Genomic DNA, 19,047 nt, shown 5'->3' with positions numbered 1-19,047 from the left:
GCTCAGGCGGGGATAGCCCCCTTGGCCTGCTATAGTAGAAACTGAAGTCAGAAGGCCCCAGGAAAAAAAACTCTGCAAACAGGGTTTTTTTTATTTAACTTGGAGGCTGAGGGTTTTCACTTGTGCTTCCTGCTGAAGCAAAAAAATCCTCGAACTGACACCACATGCAGCGTATTCAGGGCGACTTCAGCCGCAGGAATACTACAAAAGGTGCAATTATTTATTTACAGTTTGTCAAAAGTGCATAAATCAAAGTAATAACTTACCTTGCATTAGGCACACATATTAAGTAGACATACAGCATACGGCTATCCTGTGAGGTCCCACCAGCTCCCCTGAAGCCTCCCCTAGCTCTCTAGGCCTGGGTTCTTATGGAATGGTGAAAGGAACCTCCCTTCACCCAGAATCCCTTGTGGTGTTTGGCCTTAAGGAGGACTGGTTTAGATACTTGTACCGGGCTCCTTAAGGTAGAATGAGGGAGTTGTTGGTACACTCTGTCACAATCCTCCAATTGATTCTTAGCATATAAATAATGAGTTGTACATCATTCACGAAAATGTGGCAGTCAATTTCATATTTCTCTATCGTCTTTGCTAATGGGGCTAAGTCTAGGAGCAAAAATTCATGACAGTATTTCAACTTTCTGGACTTAGAATATAAAGCCCTGAAATATTTTGCTATGAACTCTTCAAAGAAGATAACTTTTAAATTGTGAAAATTTGTTTGTTTCCCAGCATTGGGTACCCAGCTGACCTCTGACCTCCTCTGATATTTAGTAGGGATTCTCTGCAGGTGCATGCAACTCCCCGACAGATTTCACTTGGGTCTAAAGCACCATCAGGAAGGGAATATAAGTTCCCATGGCATGTGCCATTTGCTGAAACAGAAAAAAATAAAAGGGTAGATTTTCAAAGCAGCATGTATGCGTCCATGTGCATGCAGTTCCTGGCACATGCACATAGACGCGCCAATTTTATAATATACGTGTGCCGGTGTGTGCATGTTATAAAATCGGATGGCCAAGCGCACATGGCCAATTAAGGAGCGGACTGGGAGGCAACTTTCTTGCCCCTCTACCTATACTTCCTCCCTTTTCCCCCTCTCCTCCCCACCCCCTAAACCTAACCTACCTGTCCCTAAATTTTTTATTTTATTACTTACTGCTCCTCTGGAGCAGAAGCAAGTTACGGATGCTCTGTCCCTCCCCGCCCTGCCCCTCCCTGCCAAGACCACGCCCCTGGCCTGCCTCTTTTTCAGAGCTTGGCACATGTGCGCATATCTGGACTTATGCACGTGGCAGGGCCCTTTTGAAAATGTGTGTGGCACGTGCAGGTCCTGGCCACACATGTAAGTCCCGATTTTTATGCGCGTGGCCCTTTAAATATTCACCCAAAAAAGTACAGCATTAGGGCATAGCTATCCACCATCAAGTTAGCCAGGTTGAAGTGCCTTTTAATAAATTGTATTCTATGTCTTTAGTCCCCAGGTCTTGGAGTTCAAACCAGTGCTGACCTGGAGGAGGAGACTTTGAAGAAGAAGCTGGAGGAGCTGGCCAGCAACATCAGTGAAAAAGAAACATCATCTGAGGAGGTAGAAAAGACAGAGCCTAGAGCAGTGCTGAGCTCTTCCAGTGATGACCTGCCCAATGAGGCTCAGAAGGTAACATGTTTCTTACTGTCTAAAAACAAATGCTGCTGGAGCATGAACCTAAAAGTCGTATGACAATTTCACATATTGCGGAATAATTACAAAGTACCAAATTTAGCTGAACTAAAAGGTGCCCTGCCGCCCCAATATCTGGAGCCCAGGCATGAGCAAGAGTTGCCTTAGAAGAACAGAAAGTAAGACTGAGAAAATCAATATACATGAGCGATGCTCATGATTTTCAGATACCTTGCATGCAAGCAGTATCCATTCCTCACAGCTTCATTCTGTGGTTTGTGTCTCTAGGATCTGATATTCTCCTATCCTGAAAAATTACCCTCAGGCTTTCTTGAGGCTGACATTCAACCTCTCGGTACTACAGACAATGGGAAGAGAAGTGCCAGGCAGCAACTTGAGTGAGGCCCAGGTTTTTAATGCTGCTTTATTTTTAAACATTTTAAAAGGTAGGCAAGTCATTGTGCATGATGGAAATGTTTAATTAACTCCTTCTATTCTGCAGTCATCGATGCAGTGAGGAGCCTCTATAACAGTGCTTCCCAAACATTTACTTGGTATGTCTCCATTTTAACACTTGAAAATTCTCCCCACATGATAACTAAAACTAAATAGCATACCTAGAGTCTCCCTTTATTCCCCCATCAACCCCCATCAACCCCCTCCTCCCCACTCACCCAAAATGGGAAAGTAGTGGTGGAAGCAGGAGTGGAAGCAGCAGTTAGTGCAGGGCCTGTGAGTCAGTGCACCTTCACAGGCCGAGAGCTGAGCATTGCTGCTGGTTCCAGTCAGAGTGGAGGTCTGGGGGGAGAGGGGCTGGAGATCTATCTGGGGATGGACAAGGTAAATAGGGCTATGACATTCAATAATAGAATATTTCAGTTAGGTCCACCAGTCCAAATCTGACTCATGTCTGCAGTAGAGATGTAAAGAACAGGAAAAAAACCCACAGTTTTAAGAGGGAATAAATTGTCAGGAAAAATGGAAATATTGATGCATATTGGTTTCAAACTATTTATTATTATTTATTAAAATATTAAATGCTATGCTATCCCAGGTTCTAAATATCAAAATACTCAGTATATTTCTCCATTTCCTTATAATCAGTAATCGAGCTTCAGGAGAATATTATAAAAGTTCTGAATATTCTCAAACTATATGACTGTATCTTTTGGCAGGGATAGTGGAACAATATTCAAGTTGCTCTTTTACTTCTCCCACTGCTGCCACTAGAGACCACCATCTTTCTCTTACCAATTTCCATCTCTCTCCTTTCCCATCCCAACCCTTTAAATTTAATTAACTATAACCCCCCACCCTCCTGACCCCCCCAAGACCTGCCAAAAGTCCCTGGTGGTCCAGCGGGGGTCCAGGAGCGATCTCCTGCACTTGAGCCGTCAGCTGCCGGTAATCAAAATGGTGCCTTAGCCCTAAGGTCTTGGGGGGGGGGGGGGGTCAGGAGGGTGGGGGATTATAGTTAATTAAATTTAAAGGGTTGGGATGGGGGGGGGGGGTTGTTTTTGTTTGTTTTTTCAGAAAGAGAACGATAAAAGGTTTCTGATCTGGGGAGTGGACCGAAATGGCCCTCCCCAGACCCGAAAATGAAATGGGGACAAAAAACAATTTTATGCACTCCCCTAATTTCCTCCATAAGACGCACAGATGCCTGGGAACAGAGCCGGTTTAGCACACCATTTTTTTTTAAATTTTCCCCCACTGAATCCTAGGTGCATCTTATGGTCAGGTGCGTCTTATGGAGCGAAAAATATGGTATATGATGTTAGGTTCCATAATAGGAGTTACCACCCAGGAGAAGGATCTGGGGGGTGGTCAGGAGGGTGGGGGGGGGGGGGGTTGTAGTTAGTTTTTGGATTTTTTTAATATTCGCTCCATAAGACGCACAGACATTTTCCCCCCACTTTTGGGGGAAAAAAAGTGCGTCTTATGGAGCGAAAAACACGGTAATTACAGTGTGGGTTACTTTTCCCATTGGGCCTGATTTTAAAAAGCATTTACTCGAGTAAAAACCAGGTTTACTGGAGTAAATTCACTTTACTTGAGTAAGTGGGTTTTTGAAAATTGCTACAATATATGCCATTGACTTGTCTATAGGATTTACTCACATAAGTGCACTTTACTTGAGTAAATGGCTTTTGAAAATTGCTACAATAGTAGCTACATTTACGCATGTAACTCCTTTTGAAAATTACCCCCCTATGTGCATAACCTTTCATTTGTCCACATTAAATTTTCATTTGCCATTTGGATGCCCAATCTCTTAGTTTCTCAATAACTTCCTGCAATTTCTCACACCTGTGATTTCACTGTTCGAAATAATGTCATCAGAAAATTTGATCACCTCACTCATCGTTCCCTTTTCTAGATCATTTATATACATATTAAAAAGCACTGATCCCAGCAGGGGCGGCTCAAGGCAATCTGCTGCCTGAGGCGAAGGATGAAATGGTGACACCCCCCCTTAGCACGGTGCAGGTGAAACCACCGAGAGCGAGGGCAGGGGGAAGGCAATGGAGGGTGACTTGACTAAGGTCACAAGGAATGGCAATAGAATTTGAACCCTGGCTCCCTTGTTTGCAGCCCACTGCTCTAAGCACACAGTTTTTGGGCCTATTATTTTTTTGTTCTCAATCTTCGGCATCCGCACTAGGAGGCACTGGAGAAATGTTTAATGGGGCCGGGCGGCCTTTGGCCGTCCCACCTCTTGGGTCTAGAAATAGGACTCCTCCATTCCCTATTGCCTGCCTCCCACCCTTCTCCAGGATCTGCCCCCCTGGGGCTGTGAGAGGTTGGTGAATGGTGGGAGTCTGTGTGCATGACACACTCTCTCTTAGGGCTGATACAAGGGTATTAGATGCCCTAGACAAACCTTACAGCCTTTCATTCCCCCTTCCCTCCCCTCCCCACATAATTAAAACTTATGCATTCTTTTCCATTTTAAAATGTATTAACTTTTAAAAGTTAATACATTTTAACTTTTATTTTTCTTATGCAATCTCCCTAAAAAGGCAGATTGCATAAGAAAAATAGACATTCAATGTTCAATCTTCTGAAATAAAAACATCACTTACAACATATATATTATATTGGCATACACTGCAAAAAAACACACTTTCAAGAATAATAGTTTAATAGACTTAATAAACTACCTTTCTCATAGTAATCAAGGTTGCCTTGTTGTCCTTTACCCTGGTCTGATCATTTTCTTATTTTATGTGCTTTACCTCTCCCGTCCAGTCAACTGCCCTCGCATTCCTCATCGACAGAGTTTATACCCAAAAGAGGTTGGAGTGATCAAGACAGATTTTTGGAAGAGACGGCCATTCAGCTGCCTACTTTCCAGTCTCCTGATGTTGAAGCAGCTGTGAATAGTTGGAATTCTATATTAACCAAAGTGTTAGATGACATTGCTCCTGTCAAAACTGTCCTATTTATAAAGCATTATGAGGACAGGACCTGGATTACTCTTTCAGTTAGAGATGAGAGATGTCAGTTACGGCAAGCTGAGCGAGTTTGGCATAAACATCCCTCAAGTTCTCTTTTGATCTCTTATAGAAAACAATGCTTGTGTATAAGGACCTTGTAGCATCATCTAAGAAGGATTTTTTCTCAAAACAGATTTGTGAAATCGGTTTCAATCCTAAAGTTCTCTTTGGGCTAGCCAAAAAACTCTAATGAGCCTTTTATATCTAAGAAAGGTAAAGGATGTTCTATTTGTTCCATCTCCTGTCATGAGTTTAAGGATTTCTTGAAGTCCAAGGTACAAGATTTGATAATCAGTTGTCAGTCAGGGCCTTTGTTGCACATCAATTCTCAAGATGTACATATTGCATTGTGGTCTGAATTTAATCTTACTACTGTGTTTGAAATTGCTCAAGCCATTTCTAGACTTAATCCCTCTTTCTATGTTCTTAATATTTGTAGTGTGGCCACGTTGAAGTCTTCTAAAGATCTAATCACTCCTACCCTTAGTAATCTTGTTAATCTTTCCTTGTCTGAAGGAGTTGAACGATCTAGTTTGAAACAATCTGTTATTAAGCCATTACTAGAAAAAACCGTCTTGGATTCTTCTACTCCTATGAATTTCAGACCTATTTCTTCTTTACCATGCCTTGCCAAGCTCTTAGAGTGTATAGTTCTGAAGCAATTATCTAATTTTGTCGAGGAACATCAGATCTTGGACCCCTTTCAGTTTGGCTTTAGAAAAATGCTGAATACTGAGATTTTACTTGTCTCTCTTCTTGACAACATCAGACATGGGCTTGATAGTGGCCATTGCTATATTCTGGACATGTTAGATATTTCTTCGGCTTTTGATACAATTGATAATGACATTCTTCTTCTTTGTCTGAGGGAATGCGAGATATCTGAGCAAGTATTAGCCTAGTTTACATCTTATTTGTCTAACAATTTTTCACAGGTTAAAATAGGAAGTCAGTGCTCCACATGGTTCATCAACACTACCAGGGTTCCCCAGGGATCTTCCCTATCTTCTTTATTATTTGTAAAGTCCTGTTGAGCCTATGTGATGGATATACAATATATGCTTATGACATTCAATTTTATGTCAAAATGATTTCTACCTGGTATGAGACAGTGAGCGGCATCAGAATTTGTTTATCAGCCATAAAACAGTGGCTTCAACATAATAAACTCTCCTTAAATGTCACTAAAACAGAATTCTTGGTTGTCAAACATTCCAACAGTGTCATTGCTCCTGTTGTGGGAGTCTCAGTTTAGTGGACTCTTGGGCCGACCTGCTGGAGACTGGGAATAGATGGTCAATGTCTCTAATGAATAGCAGGCCGGGAGGCAGATGTTCAGGCGGGACGTAGATGCTCTTCACCCTGGAAGCTGGTACTCCCCCGGGAGGAGCCCATAGGAGCCCAACCACTGGGACTTAGGTGGCTTCACCCTTGGAAGCCAAAGCCCCCCTCCGGGAGGAGCCCGTAGGGGCCCGGCCGCTGGGACTTAGGCGGGTCGTGGATCAGGACAGGAAACTGGAACCAGACTAGGACAGTAGCAATACTGTAACTGGGTTCGGGTTCTGGAACCAGGCAGGAACTGTAGCAAGACTCGGGTACTGGAACCAGGCAGGAACTGTAGCAGGACTCAAGTATTGGAACCAGGCAGGAACTGTAGCAAGACTCGGGGACTGGAACCAGGCAAGAACTGTAGCAGGTAAACAGAAACCAAGCAGGTACTGTAGCAGGCAGGCAGGAACCAAGCAGGTACTGTAGCAGGCAAGCAGGAACCAAGCAGGTACTGTAGCAGGCAAGCAGGAACCAAGCAGGTACTGTAGCAGGAATGGAGCGACGAAGCCAAGCGAGTCACTCCGGGGCACAGCGCAACAGGAAACCAAGAAGCTAACCCATTGCAAGGCGAGGACTGGATGGCCGTGGCCGGCTTATCAAGGCCGCGGCGTCTGACGTCAGGAACTGGGTGGTCACCACTGGCGGGAAACGGGCTAGAAAGGCGCCCAAGTGGTGCGCACGCGTGCCTAGGAGCAGGGCGTCCTCAGGCACCTTCGCGGCGGCGCCGACCCAGCAGGGATGCCGCCAAACAGGCCGCGAGCCAGGGCTCCGGAGGCGGGAGCAAGTCCGGAAACAAGGAGGTAAGGGCTGGGCTGCGGTGCTCACAGCCAGGACCGCAACAGCTCCTGCTAATATAATTTTGAATAATATTCATTTTCCCATCTCCTTACATGTCAAAAGTCTTGGTGTTTGGCTTGATTCCAATCTTTCATTTCTTCATCACATCAAGACTGTAACTAAAATTGGTTTCTTCAAATTGAGGGTTCTACATGGCCTAAAAAACTCTTCTTAAACTAAATGACTTTAAACTAGTGGTGCAGGCATTAGTGTTACCTATTATAGATTACTTTAATGCCATATACCTTGGACTTCCTGAGTTGACCTTAAAACCTCTCTAACTCCTCCTTAATTCTACGGCATGGATAATTAATGAAGCGAAACGTACTTATCATATTATGCCGACTTCAATTCACCTTCAGTGGCTACCTGTCCACTATAGAATTCAATCGAAGATACTGCTTATGACTCACAAACTTCTTAGTACCTCTTCTTTTCCTTGTATAAATTCATTGATATGAATATACCAACTGACCAGGAACCTCAGATCACAGGAGAGAGGCCTTTTTGAGGTGGCCACAATAAGAACAGTCAGATTATCATCTACAAGAGGCTGTGCCTTTTCGGTAGCCGCTCCCATCTTATGGAAGTTTATTCCTATATTTTTTAGATTTGTGGAGTGTTTAAAAAAATTGAAACAGCTTTAAAGGCTTTCCTGATTAAGCAAGCTTTTAACTGAACCGTGCCATATTAAGAACAGTGATGTAATTACCTACAAGAAACTGTGCCTTTGGCAGCTTTTCCATTGGCAGCTTTTCCCATTCTAGGAAGCTTATTACCAGTGTTATTTAGACTTATGGAGTGCAAACATTTAAAAACAGCTCTAAAGTTTTACCTGATTAGTCAAGCATTTAATTGATGTGTGCCCGGTAGGATTGTGTCTTTGTTGGGCTTGTTGGTGTTTGTTAAATTTTGTTTGTTTGTTGATTATTATTTGTTATTTTTGTAAATCGCTTAGAGCTTAGGTGAAAAGCAATCAAGGAATTTTTAATAAACTAAACTAAGCTTTTTCCACTAAGAAAATTGATCATTTATTCCTACTCTTTGTTTCCTATCTTTTAACTTAGTTTTCAATCCAAAATAGGAGCCCATGATTTTTTATTTTTTTTATTTAGGAATCTCTCATGGGGAACTTTGTCAAACACTTTCTGAAAATCCAAATATACTATATCCACTGGATCTTCATTATCCACATGTTTATTAACCCTTTCAAAGAAAATGTAGCAGATTGGTGAGGCAAGATTTCCGTTGTGTAAATCCATGTTGGCTGTGTCCCATTAAACCATGCCTTTCTATATGTTCTGTGATTTTATTCTTTAGAATAGTATCTACAATTTTTCCTGGCATTGAAGTCAGGCTTACCGGTCTATAGTTTTCCTGGATCACCCCTGAAGCTCTTTTTAAATATCGGTGTCACATTAGCTATCCTCCAATCTTCAAGAACAATAGACAATTTTAATGATAAGTTACAAATTACTAGTAATAGATCTGCAATTTCATTTTTTAGTTCTTTCAGAATTCTGGGGTGTAAACCATTTGGTCCTGGCAATTTGCTACTCTCTAGTTTGTCAGACTGCCCTATTACATCATTCAGGTTCATCATGATGTTTTTCAGTTCTTCTGAATCATCACCATTAAATAATATTTCTAGAATACTATCTCCCCAACATCCTCTTTGGTAAACGCTAAAGCAAAGAATTAATTTAGTTTTTCTGCTATGGCCTTGTCTTCCCTAAGTGTACCTTTAACCACTCGATCATCTAACAGTCCAAACAACTCCCTCACAGGCTTCCTGCTGCGGATATATTTTTAAAAAGTTTAATTATGAGTTTTTGTCTCTATGGTCAGCTTCTTTTCAAATTCTGTTTTTTCCTGCCTCATTAATGTTTTACATCTAGCTTTCCAATGCTTATGTTTTTTCCATTTTTCTTCAGTTGGATCCTTTTTTCAACGTTTGAAATGTTTAGCTAAAATAGCCTTTTTCACCTCACCTTTTAACCATGCCATCAGTCGTTTGGACTTCCTTCCACCTTTTTTTAATGTGTTTAATATGCTGGTCTGGGCTTTCAAGATGGTATTTTTAAACAATGTCCATGCCTGATATAAACAATTTACCTTTGCAGCTATATCTTTTAGTTTTTTTCTAAATATTTTTCTCATTTTATCAGAAAATGTTAGAGCAGTATATTTGCTTAATGTCCTCCCTCCAGTCATTAACTAAAATTTGATCACATTATGATCACTGTTGCTGAGAGGCCCCACTATCATTACCTCTTGCACCAAATTCTGGGTTCTACTAGCAACTTTATCTCCCTAGCATTTTCTGATGTTATATTTACTCAGGCAATATTGGGGTAAATGTGCTGCCAAATGTGTTAGCTTCCCTAATTTCTGTAAGTATTTCGTTGACCATTCTACCGCCACTGCTATACTCTTCCTTATCACACAAGGAATTTCCACCCACAAAGGTTCTACTGTCAATTTAGTTTCCTGCAGGATCTTTATCCAGTTGGACTCTATGCCATCCCTTACATAAAATACCATTCCCCCACCAAGTTGATCTACCCTATCATTATGATATAAATTTATACCCTAATATAGCACTGTACTATTATTTATCCTCCTTTCACCAGTCTCTGAGATGTCAATTAAGGCTATCTCTTCATTCAGTGCTATACTTTCTAATTCTCCCATCTTACTTTTTAGATTTCGGGCATTACTAAACAGACATCTCATAGTATGTTTTTTATTTGTATATACAACTTTCTTAGCAGTTGCCAGGCATAATTTGGAATCTTTTAACTCAATCTGTTCTTTACTGATAGGCACATGGGCTATGTATACTTTTATTGGCATCTCTCTATTGAGATGTCCTAACTCCCCTACTATTTATTATCCTTTGAAGATACCTCCCACTGAACCATTCGCTGCTGAGCAACTGTTGGCTTTCCCTCATGTCCTAGTTTAAAAGCTGCTCTGTCTCCTTTTTAAAGGTTAGCACCAGCAGCCTGGGTCCACTCCGGTTAGATGGAGCGCATCCTTTTGGAATAAGCTCCCACTTTCCCAAAATATTGCCCAGGAGCATATTCCCGGATAACTTTACCCCTGCACTTAGGCATGTCTAGACATAGTCAAATAAAATATTTGGCTAACTCTACATATTTAAGTTAGACAAATAAATTATTTGACTTAAGTCTACTCTACCCTCAACTCCCCCAGAATGCCTCCAAGTTATCCAGGACTGGAGTTGCCTACCCCGGCATAGGAAATCATCACTTTTGTATAAATTTTCATCATAAAGTTTAATTGCAAACCGTTTCTTTGAAATAGTGTGAATTCTTGTTTTACTGATAAGATCTTGTTAAAATATAATGTAAAATTCAAAGGTTCACTTTAGTATACTCCCTCAGACAAGAGAAAAGCAAAATGTTTACTTTCCAATCATTTGCAAGAGGCAAATATTCCAGTTTTTGCACTTTTCCTGCAAATATTTTCATGTCTCTACAGTAATCAATTGCTGGTTCTCCCCAGCAAAAATTTCTGTACTTTTTCCTGTTTGCAGTTTCCTTCCATCTCATAGTTCTCTTGTTATTTTCCAAGGAAGTCAAATACTTCAATTAAACATACTTGTGACAATTTTCCTCTACTGTCTCTCTTTTTAGCACAGAACAAGTTCAGAGTTATGCACAACAATAACAGAGCTGCCCAGTGACTCCGTTTCTGGAGGCAAACCCCTGGCTAGTCCTAGTAATTGATCTTGCTTCCCATGCATTATGATATTTCTAGTCCCTGTTGTATCTGAAATCAGGTACAGGTACCGGAATGCGCAGGGTGTAATTGAAAATAAACCTAAACTCTTTTTCTAGGAACTGGGTCACTTGGGAGTTGTGCAATAGAAACAGTTGAAGATATCTTGGCTAACTAAATACACAACTGTATGCTTTTTTGACAAGCACATCCTAGCCATAGCATAGATGTTATGTAACTTTCTCTCAAAGAGTTTGATTCACTTTGATGAGGAGAGTTTCACCACAGGGATGGTAGTGCAGCACTTCTGTGAGTTTTATGAGGGGCACCAAACAGATAATTAGGAAGATGGCAGCTGTTTAGGGGGTGGTGGTTTGGGTGGGGAGCAGTGAGGGCAAAAAGAAAACATTGCCTGAGCACTAAAGGGATCAATAGCTTTGAAGTTCATTTTGCTTTGTGCTGGACTTACCAAGAGAGATTGCCAAAGGCCACAAATAGGAAAGGACTGAATGTGAAGAGCTTGAAAGTTCTGTCCCAAGGATCTTCTTCTCCATAGGCACAGAAAGTAGAGCCCTTAAGCATTTGGAGGCAAGAAGGAGATTAAGCAAAATGGGAGGGGGTTGCAGAGCTGAAGGGTAATGTTTCTTTTGATACATTTTGCAATCTATTGCCCCACTGACTGGTGCTGAAAATCACCTAGGATGAAAAACAGACTCAGACATTTTGAGGTGCATTCCATGTTAATTAATGATAGAAGAACACGTTTTGCAGGCCTTTCATGCCAACTTCAGAGTGGATGTTATGTGCTTTGAGATGTTCCATTAGCAAAGGAGCAAAGGTTGAGCATTACTTGGGTTTTCTAATGGGCTCTTTTGTTAAATTATCTGCCTTTATCTGTGTGTGTGTGTGCGCGCGCGCGTTGTTGGTATTAGTGAAGTATGAAGAGGTGCTTTCACATGCCAGCTTCTAAATAGCGGCTTCGGTATAGGACGAGCAGAATCAGCAGCAGTGTTGGATGCAGGTACCCCTGCACACAGTGGTCTGCCTTTGTCTTTGGCTCTGAAAGGATGATGATACTGGTGATCTTTTCATCTTTCCTGCGTGCTTTCATTTTACTTTCATGTGAAGTATTGAGGAGGAAACAGGACAAGAGCTTGCCTAATGTATACCCTGAATTAAAAACAAAGCATATTTATTAGCAGCTTTCTCACATAGGAGAGAGACAAAGAGAGATGGAAAAGGAGTATAGGTGAGTGCTGGTGTATTTGAGCATTTTTTAATGATTACCAAACAGGAAATAATACGAGTTAAATCTAAATAAATAAAATAAGCATGTCTAAGCTATTGGATTCTCTAAGCCGGCTATAGTAGTTTAACTGTAGAAAAGTGACTTTATCTCCACCTCTCTGATTCTTAATTACCTAAAGATCGGGGTACAAAATCATTATCAAACCCTTCTCCCCTGCCGGTACTAAGAAACCAGTCTATCTGTTTCAAAGGAACTCTGGTATGGTAAACTTCCTGATAGAGAAATTTATTTTTCTTTTATACCATTTTAATTTTTTTAATCGCTCACCTCTGTCCTAGATGTTTGTCTGAGTCAGGGCCAGAGGAAGCATTTGGCAGGGTTGGAGGTGGCCTACGTTGCCGGAAGTGGGCGGGGAAGCAGAGTAGCCGGTAAGGGCGGCAGTTTTGAAAGGATGGACGAGATGAGAAGTGGCGCAGGTGAAGCGCAGAGCTGGAGGGTATTTTCCATTTTTGGGTATGTATTTCTTTGAGGAGCTGGGGTTTTTTGTCATGTGTGGTTTGAAAGAGAGAGAAAGAGATCATGTGAAGACATCTCCACCTAGTACGGCTGGACACCCTTCCTGGGTGAATCAGTTGTCCTTTTTGTCTGAAAGCTGGAAGACGAAACTATTTCAACACAGCTCTAATGCCAGCAGGGTCACCTTTCTCTCTCCAGGGCTGAGATGACCTTCCTTGTCATTTGCAGTTCATTAAAAGCCCTTACAGTACAAAGTGCAATAACTCATCGTTTTCCTGGCATCTGCAATACATAGATATAAGAAATATAAGAAATTGCCTTACTGGGTTAGACCGAGGGTCCATCAAACCCAGCATCCTGTTTCCAACAGTGGCCAATCTAGGCTACAAGTACCTGGCAAGTACCCAAAAACTAAGTATATCCCATGCTACTGATGCTAATAATAGCATCAGTATCTTGCTAACTGTCCTATGTGCAATAAATGGAGCATATTTTTAATGCTGCTATTTCATTTGATTTGCTTTGAATTTCTTCAACTGCACTCACTCAGCAATGGCACGCAGTAGCTTTACAGTGAGGCAGCAGCAGAAAAATAATGGCCAGAACATGTTCTGCAATCACTAATGAAAATCTCTGCACTGAACTCAACAACAGGCAAAGTCACACACCTCTCCTTGTTTTTTTCTTTCTTTCCCATAATACCACTCTAGATAACCTAGATGCATTTAGTAGTGATTTAACTAAGCTACGTTTTGCAGTTAAAGTGAACATGGGTATATGGGTTGAATCCATTATTGATTCAGATTATCCAATGCCAAGATTAACTAACCAGTCCAAGACTGTAAGAGCAAGGATTGTTTATATCCAGTTGAACATTTTTAAAAAATCTGTTCCTAACAAATGAGACTCCTCTTCTAATGAATAAAAGCTAGGCAGTAAAGGATATTTCAATTTACATTTATTTTGAAATTATCTTAGTGATCATAGGCAGGTCAACAAAAAATGGGAAGTTACATATTCAAAAGTATTTAGATGGATAACTTAAAAGTTATATTCAACACAAACAAAAGCTACCAACCCAGTATGATAATCCAAAAATACGTGTAATTAAACATGAGCAAATTAATGTTGATAAGACCTCATACAAAGGCATACATTATCGTGCTAATTAGCACAAAGCGTGAGTATACCGCTAGTATACTCATAGGTCTTGTTTTATCACTTTCATTTTTCTTTTTTTCTTTTCCAGTATGCACAGTTGTGATAAAGTGAATACCAGCGTTCAAACAAGCAATGTCATGCTGTGAGATAGTGAAAATTAGCACTGTCAGTGTCCACTTATTGAAGTATAGCATTAGCACTTAGAATTGGACACTTAGCTTTTACACTGTTGGAGGAAATGCCTGAGACTTGGTTGTGGAGGTTTTGTATAATACGAGCCCGACACGGACCGCGTTTCGGCATGTAATAGCCTTCTTCAAGGGGCCGATTGTGTGCATAGATGCGGCAGCAGCATTTTCCGGACTATGCACACAATCAGCCCCTTGAAGAAGGCTATTACATGCCGAAACGCGGTCCGTGTCGGGCTCGTATTATACAAAACCTCCACAACCAAGTCTCAGGCATTTCCTCCAACAGTGTAAAAGCTAAGTGTCCAATTCTAAGTGCTAATGCTATACTTCAATAAGTGGACACTGACAGTGCTAATTTTCACTATCTCACAGCATGACATTGCTTGTTTGAACGCTGGTATTCACTTTATCACAACTGTGCATACTGGAAAAGAAAAAAAGAAAAATGAAAGTGATAAAACAAGACCTATGAGTATACTAGCGGTATACTCACGCTTTGTGCTAATTAGCACGATAATGTATGCCTTTGTATGAGGTCTTATCAACATTAATTTGCTCATGTTTAATTACACGTATATTTGGATTATCATACTGGGTTGGTAGCTTTTATTTGTGTTGAATACGTCATTTGGCTATTACCCAGCACTAACACTTCATGTGAGAGAGTATTCTATTTCTCTAACTTAAAAGTTATCCATCTTAATGGTAAACAGCATTTTTAATGACGTATCTGGATAAATTCTAGAATTTAGCTGGATAAGTCAGGGGTGTTTCGGGGAGGAGCTGCTACCTGTATAACTTGTAATTTATACCAATTTACCTTGAATATCCTTTGGTGCCTTTATGTAAACCGTTGTGATGGTGAACTAACTTAACGACGGTATAGAAAAGTTTTTAAATAAATAAATAAAGTTAACTGGATAAATTTATTTGGATAACTAGCCGAGCCACATAGCGGCTGAAAATGGACCTCGTCATCAATAACCTCATACCTTTGCATTTTGTATTTCTGTGTTTTGTTCAATTATATTGTAAGCCGTCCTGGACATTTTTGGAAAGCTGGCACAAAAATCTAAATAAATAATTACCTTCAAGTATCTAATTGGTTTTCATTAAAAACAGTGCTCTATATACAGCCATCTGTGGCATACATGTCAGTATAGAGACCTGGAGAATTAAGAAATTGTTTTAAAAAAAATTCCAGTTACTCAGAACTGAAATAGACAGTTAATATTTAATTATGGGTGGATTCTCAGTAGTGTGCATATGAGTTGGGGAAGAATTGGATGTGTTTGCTTCCTGTTAATTGAATAGTGCAGGGGTGGCCAACCTGTGGCTCTTTCATGTATAAAATGCGGCTCTTGCTGTCCTGTCCAAATGGAAACTGGTCAACACTGCAGAGGCCAGGAAGGGATGGGATGGAGCAGGGAGCATGGCATATCACAGCAGAGACGAGCCAGTTAGGTCACTGTTTCAGCTCTACCCATTTCCACCCTCCACCCTACCTGCTGCTTGGAATGGAGGGTTCTGCAGTCCTGAAGTGATGGACTTGAGTGGACACTGCCCCAAGCTGAACAGATCACTGTACTTCTAGGTCTTGGAATTCCCTCCATTCCCTCCCTCTGATAACAGAGGGAGGGAATGGAGTCACCTGGAGCTCCAATCAAGTTAGAATGATTTGTGGCAAAGGAAAGGGAGTAAATGCTGAAAGGGAGTGAGGGTGGAACTGGATGCATACAGGTGTTAAATGCTTGTGAGGAGGGGGCAGTGTGTGAAGTAGTGAATACTGGGGGAGGTAAGGGGTGTGAATTCTTGGGGAAGGAGTGAATATTTCTGGGAGTTGTGACATGAAAGGTGTGAATGTTAGGAAAGGTGACGATTGTTGTCCAAGATTTGCCCCAGAAATGAGCAGCCTAGTGCCAGGGAAATCAAATCCAAGTCACTTGGACTTCCACCAAGGCCAAGTCACTTGGACTTCCACCAAGGCCAACCACCTTACCTTTAGGTTGAAACCTGCGATGCTGGTGCACAGTGAGGTATGAGAAGCAGGATCAGACCCCAGCATGAACAGGGAGCAGGAGGTCTGGAACAGGGTGGGCAACAGGAACAATCCAGGAATCCAGGAAACAAAACAAGCAGGAGCGTTGAAATTAGAATCTAAAGTCAAAGTAGTCTTCCAGATGCAGTAATGGAGCCAGAGTACAAGGACTGGAAGGAGGGACCAAGCTCTGGCAACTGACTGATGAGAATGCCACTATATAAGTACAAGTCTATTACAGGAAAAAATGGCTGCCAGGGTAAAGCAAGGAGCAAAGAGCTGGGAGGATGAAACAAATAGACCAAGAAGCCCACAGCGCCACCTATAGATCAAAGTAGCATTCAGCAAGGGATCCTTACAGAAAGGGGACAGATGTGAAGAGGAGGTAAATGTCTTTTCCTCCCTATCTACCTGAAGTCAGGAATGGAAATTGGTTTATCTGACACCTTATTCCTCCTTATACTATGTTTTCTGCAGCAGGTGTGAGGGTTAGGGTGGGGGAATAAACAGAGTGAGAGAAGGCCAGGATAGAGGGTTGCGTGAAAACCATATAATAGGGGGATGTGTGTATGAAAATAGTATTGGGGGACTAGAGAAGGCACAAGAGAAGTAGGGATGGGTGAAAGGAAGTAGAGGGGTGCAAGAAAGCCAGAGGTGGATGATATGTGAAAGAAATTCAGAAGTGGTGAATGGGGGAGGGTTGAAAAGTCAGATGTAATGTTGGAGTGTGAATGGGGTAGAGGTGGTGATGAGGGTGCATGTGAAAGACAGCCAGAAGTGATAAAATAGTGATGAAGTGTATATGTAATGGGGAGAAGAGGATGGATGACAGAAAGAAAGAGGTGGTGAAGGTGAAAGAAAGGCCATAAAGCCAGAAGAGGTGATAGTAAGGGAGGGGGAAGAAAGAATGAAAGCCAGAAGAGTGATGGAGTGGAGGGACGAGATAGCTAAAATGGTGATTGAGAGAGCAGAAAGGTTTGATAGAAGAGGTATTGGGGAGTGAGAGAGCAAGAAGGTGTGATGGCAGAGACTAAAGCAGAGAGAGCTGTGCTGGGCAGAAGGCATGGGGGGAGAGAGAGAGGAAGTAGAGAGAGTGGGAGCATAGGGATAAAGAGAGGGGTCAGTGGATTCTGGTGCTAGCAGAGAATGAAAGGATGGGGAGTAAAATACATGGGGTGGGGTGCAAGGTGTTATGTTGGAGTGGCTGAGTATCCCTCATTGTTTTTGTGCAGGATGGGGGGATTTTATGCTGGGACTGCCAAGAGAGAGAGAGAGACAGGGAGGAAAACGATGGGGGAACTGAGAGGTAGACTGGTGGGAACAGGCCTGGGGAATTAAGAAAAATTGAGAGACTGATGGGAGAACAGAGAGATTGATAGGGACAGAATGGGACTGAGAGAGAGAGAGACTGTGGGGAAAGCACTGGGTATTGAAGGAGAGGGACAAGGAATAATTAAAACTGGTGGGGGAAAGTGAGACGACTGAAAGAGACTGATTTGCCAGGTTGGGGGAACTGAGAAAAAGACTGGTGGGAACAGGGCAAGGAAACTGAGAGAGAGATATTGATGGGTACAGGTGGAGAGTAGGGATGTGCATTAATTTCATTCGTTTCGTATTACATGCTTGTACAGGAAACGAATGAAACGAATGCACATCCCTAGTGGAGAGTAAGAGAAGCTGGTGGGAACGGGATGGGATTAAGAGACAGGCTGCTGGAAAGATAGAGAGAGATGAATAGGGAAAGATTGGGACTGAGAGAAAGAGACTAATGTGAAGTAATGATAGGAACTATTAGAAAGAAGATGAGCTTGAGAGAGACTGGTGTGGGAATTGTGACAGAGAGACAGGTGGGAATAGAAAGCACCTAGAGAGGAAGTAGAAGGGGCAAAATGGGATTAACTGAAAGAGAGAGTGGAGGGGTCAGGACAGGTACTTATAGAGAAATGCGGTGGACATGAGGAGGAAAGGTGCTTTTTGTTGGGAACCTCCATACACACCCTCCCTCCATGTCTCTTGAAAATGTGAAGCTCTTTAGTACTGTGCATTCTAGTTTCTTGGCTCTTGGCACATGAAAAATTGGCTACCCCTGGAATAGTGATATAGTGTTAGATTTAGCTTTTGGAGCTGTAGCTTGCCCATCTATGGTGAGAGTAGGGTAGGTTCAATTTAGGATTCCAATAGTATTTTTATATATTTATTGTATGTATTTGATATATTTGATTATTTAATGTATTGCTTAATTATTCAAATTGTATTGTTATCTTATAGTAACCTGTATCATATTTGATGTAATGATTCTTTATTGTATTTTTAAGTGTTATAAACTGACTTTGGTTGTTCTGCAGTCCAAGAAAGGCAGAATCTAGGCACAAAATAACATAACACAAAAACACATATTGTTTGTTATTTTATTGTTTATATTGCTTAATACTGCTTTACTAATGTATAATCATGTTCTGTAATCCTCATAACACATGCCATGGTTATAAGCGGAATATAAACATTTTCAAATAAATAAATAATAGCACTCTACATGCCCAAATCAATACTTGATTATGCAATAGGATAATGAACTCAGACTCTTTTTCTGGCTGAGCCCTGGAGGGGCTATCCTAACTCTCTAAAAGAACATGGCATTCTCCCTAAACAGCCAACATGATTACTGATGTGACCCTCTGGTTTACAAAAATGTCAGCTTTCTTCCACTCACTGAAAATAAATCTTCTTCCTTTCTCCCTTCTCTGAGAAATATTCTTACTTTTTGTATACTGTATACATGAGCCCTCTGCTGGCCAAATCAAAACAGAACCAATCACA

At 41.4% G+C, this 19,047-nt stretch overlaps 1 protein-coding gene across 9 annotated transcripts in view; it reads left to right on the top strand.

Annotated features, from left to right (window-relative positions):
* Window positions 1-19,047, top strand: part of MLPH (melanophilin) — a 329,932-nt gene that overhangs the window by 279,872 nt on the left and 31,013 nt on the right. For all 9 annotated transcript variants that reach the window (XM_029606456.1, XM_029606455.1, XM_029606454.1 and 6 more), the window contains one exon: window positions 1,480-1,659. In XM_029606456.1, coding sequence (XP_029462316.1) covers window positions 1,480-1,659 — 180 coding nt within the window. The remainder of the gene's footprint in view (window positions 1-1,479; window positions 1,660-19,047) is intronic.

Source organism: Rhinatrema bivittatum, chromosome 6, assembly GCF_901001135.1.
Source record: "Rhinatrema bivittatum chromosome 6, aRhiBiv1.1, whole genome shotgun sequence".
NCBI classification, from domain to species: Eukaryota; Metazoa; Chordata; class Amphibia; order Gymnophiona; family Rhinatrematidae; genus Rhinatrema; species Rhinatrema bivittatum.
The sequence above is the reverse complement of the archived record's forward strand: the minus strand, read 5'-3'. Positions and strand labels throughout refer to the sequence as shown.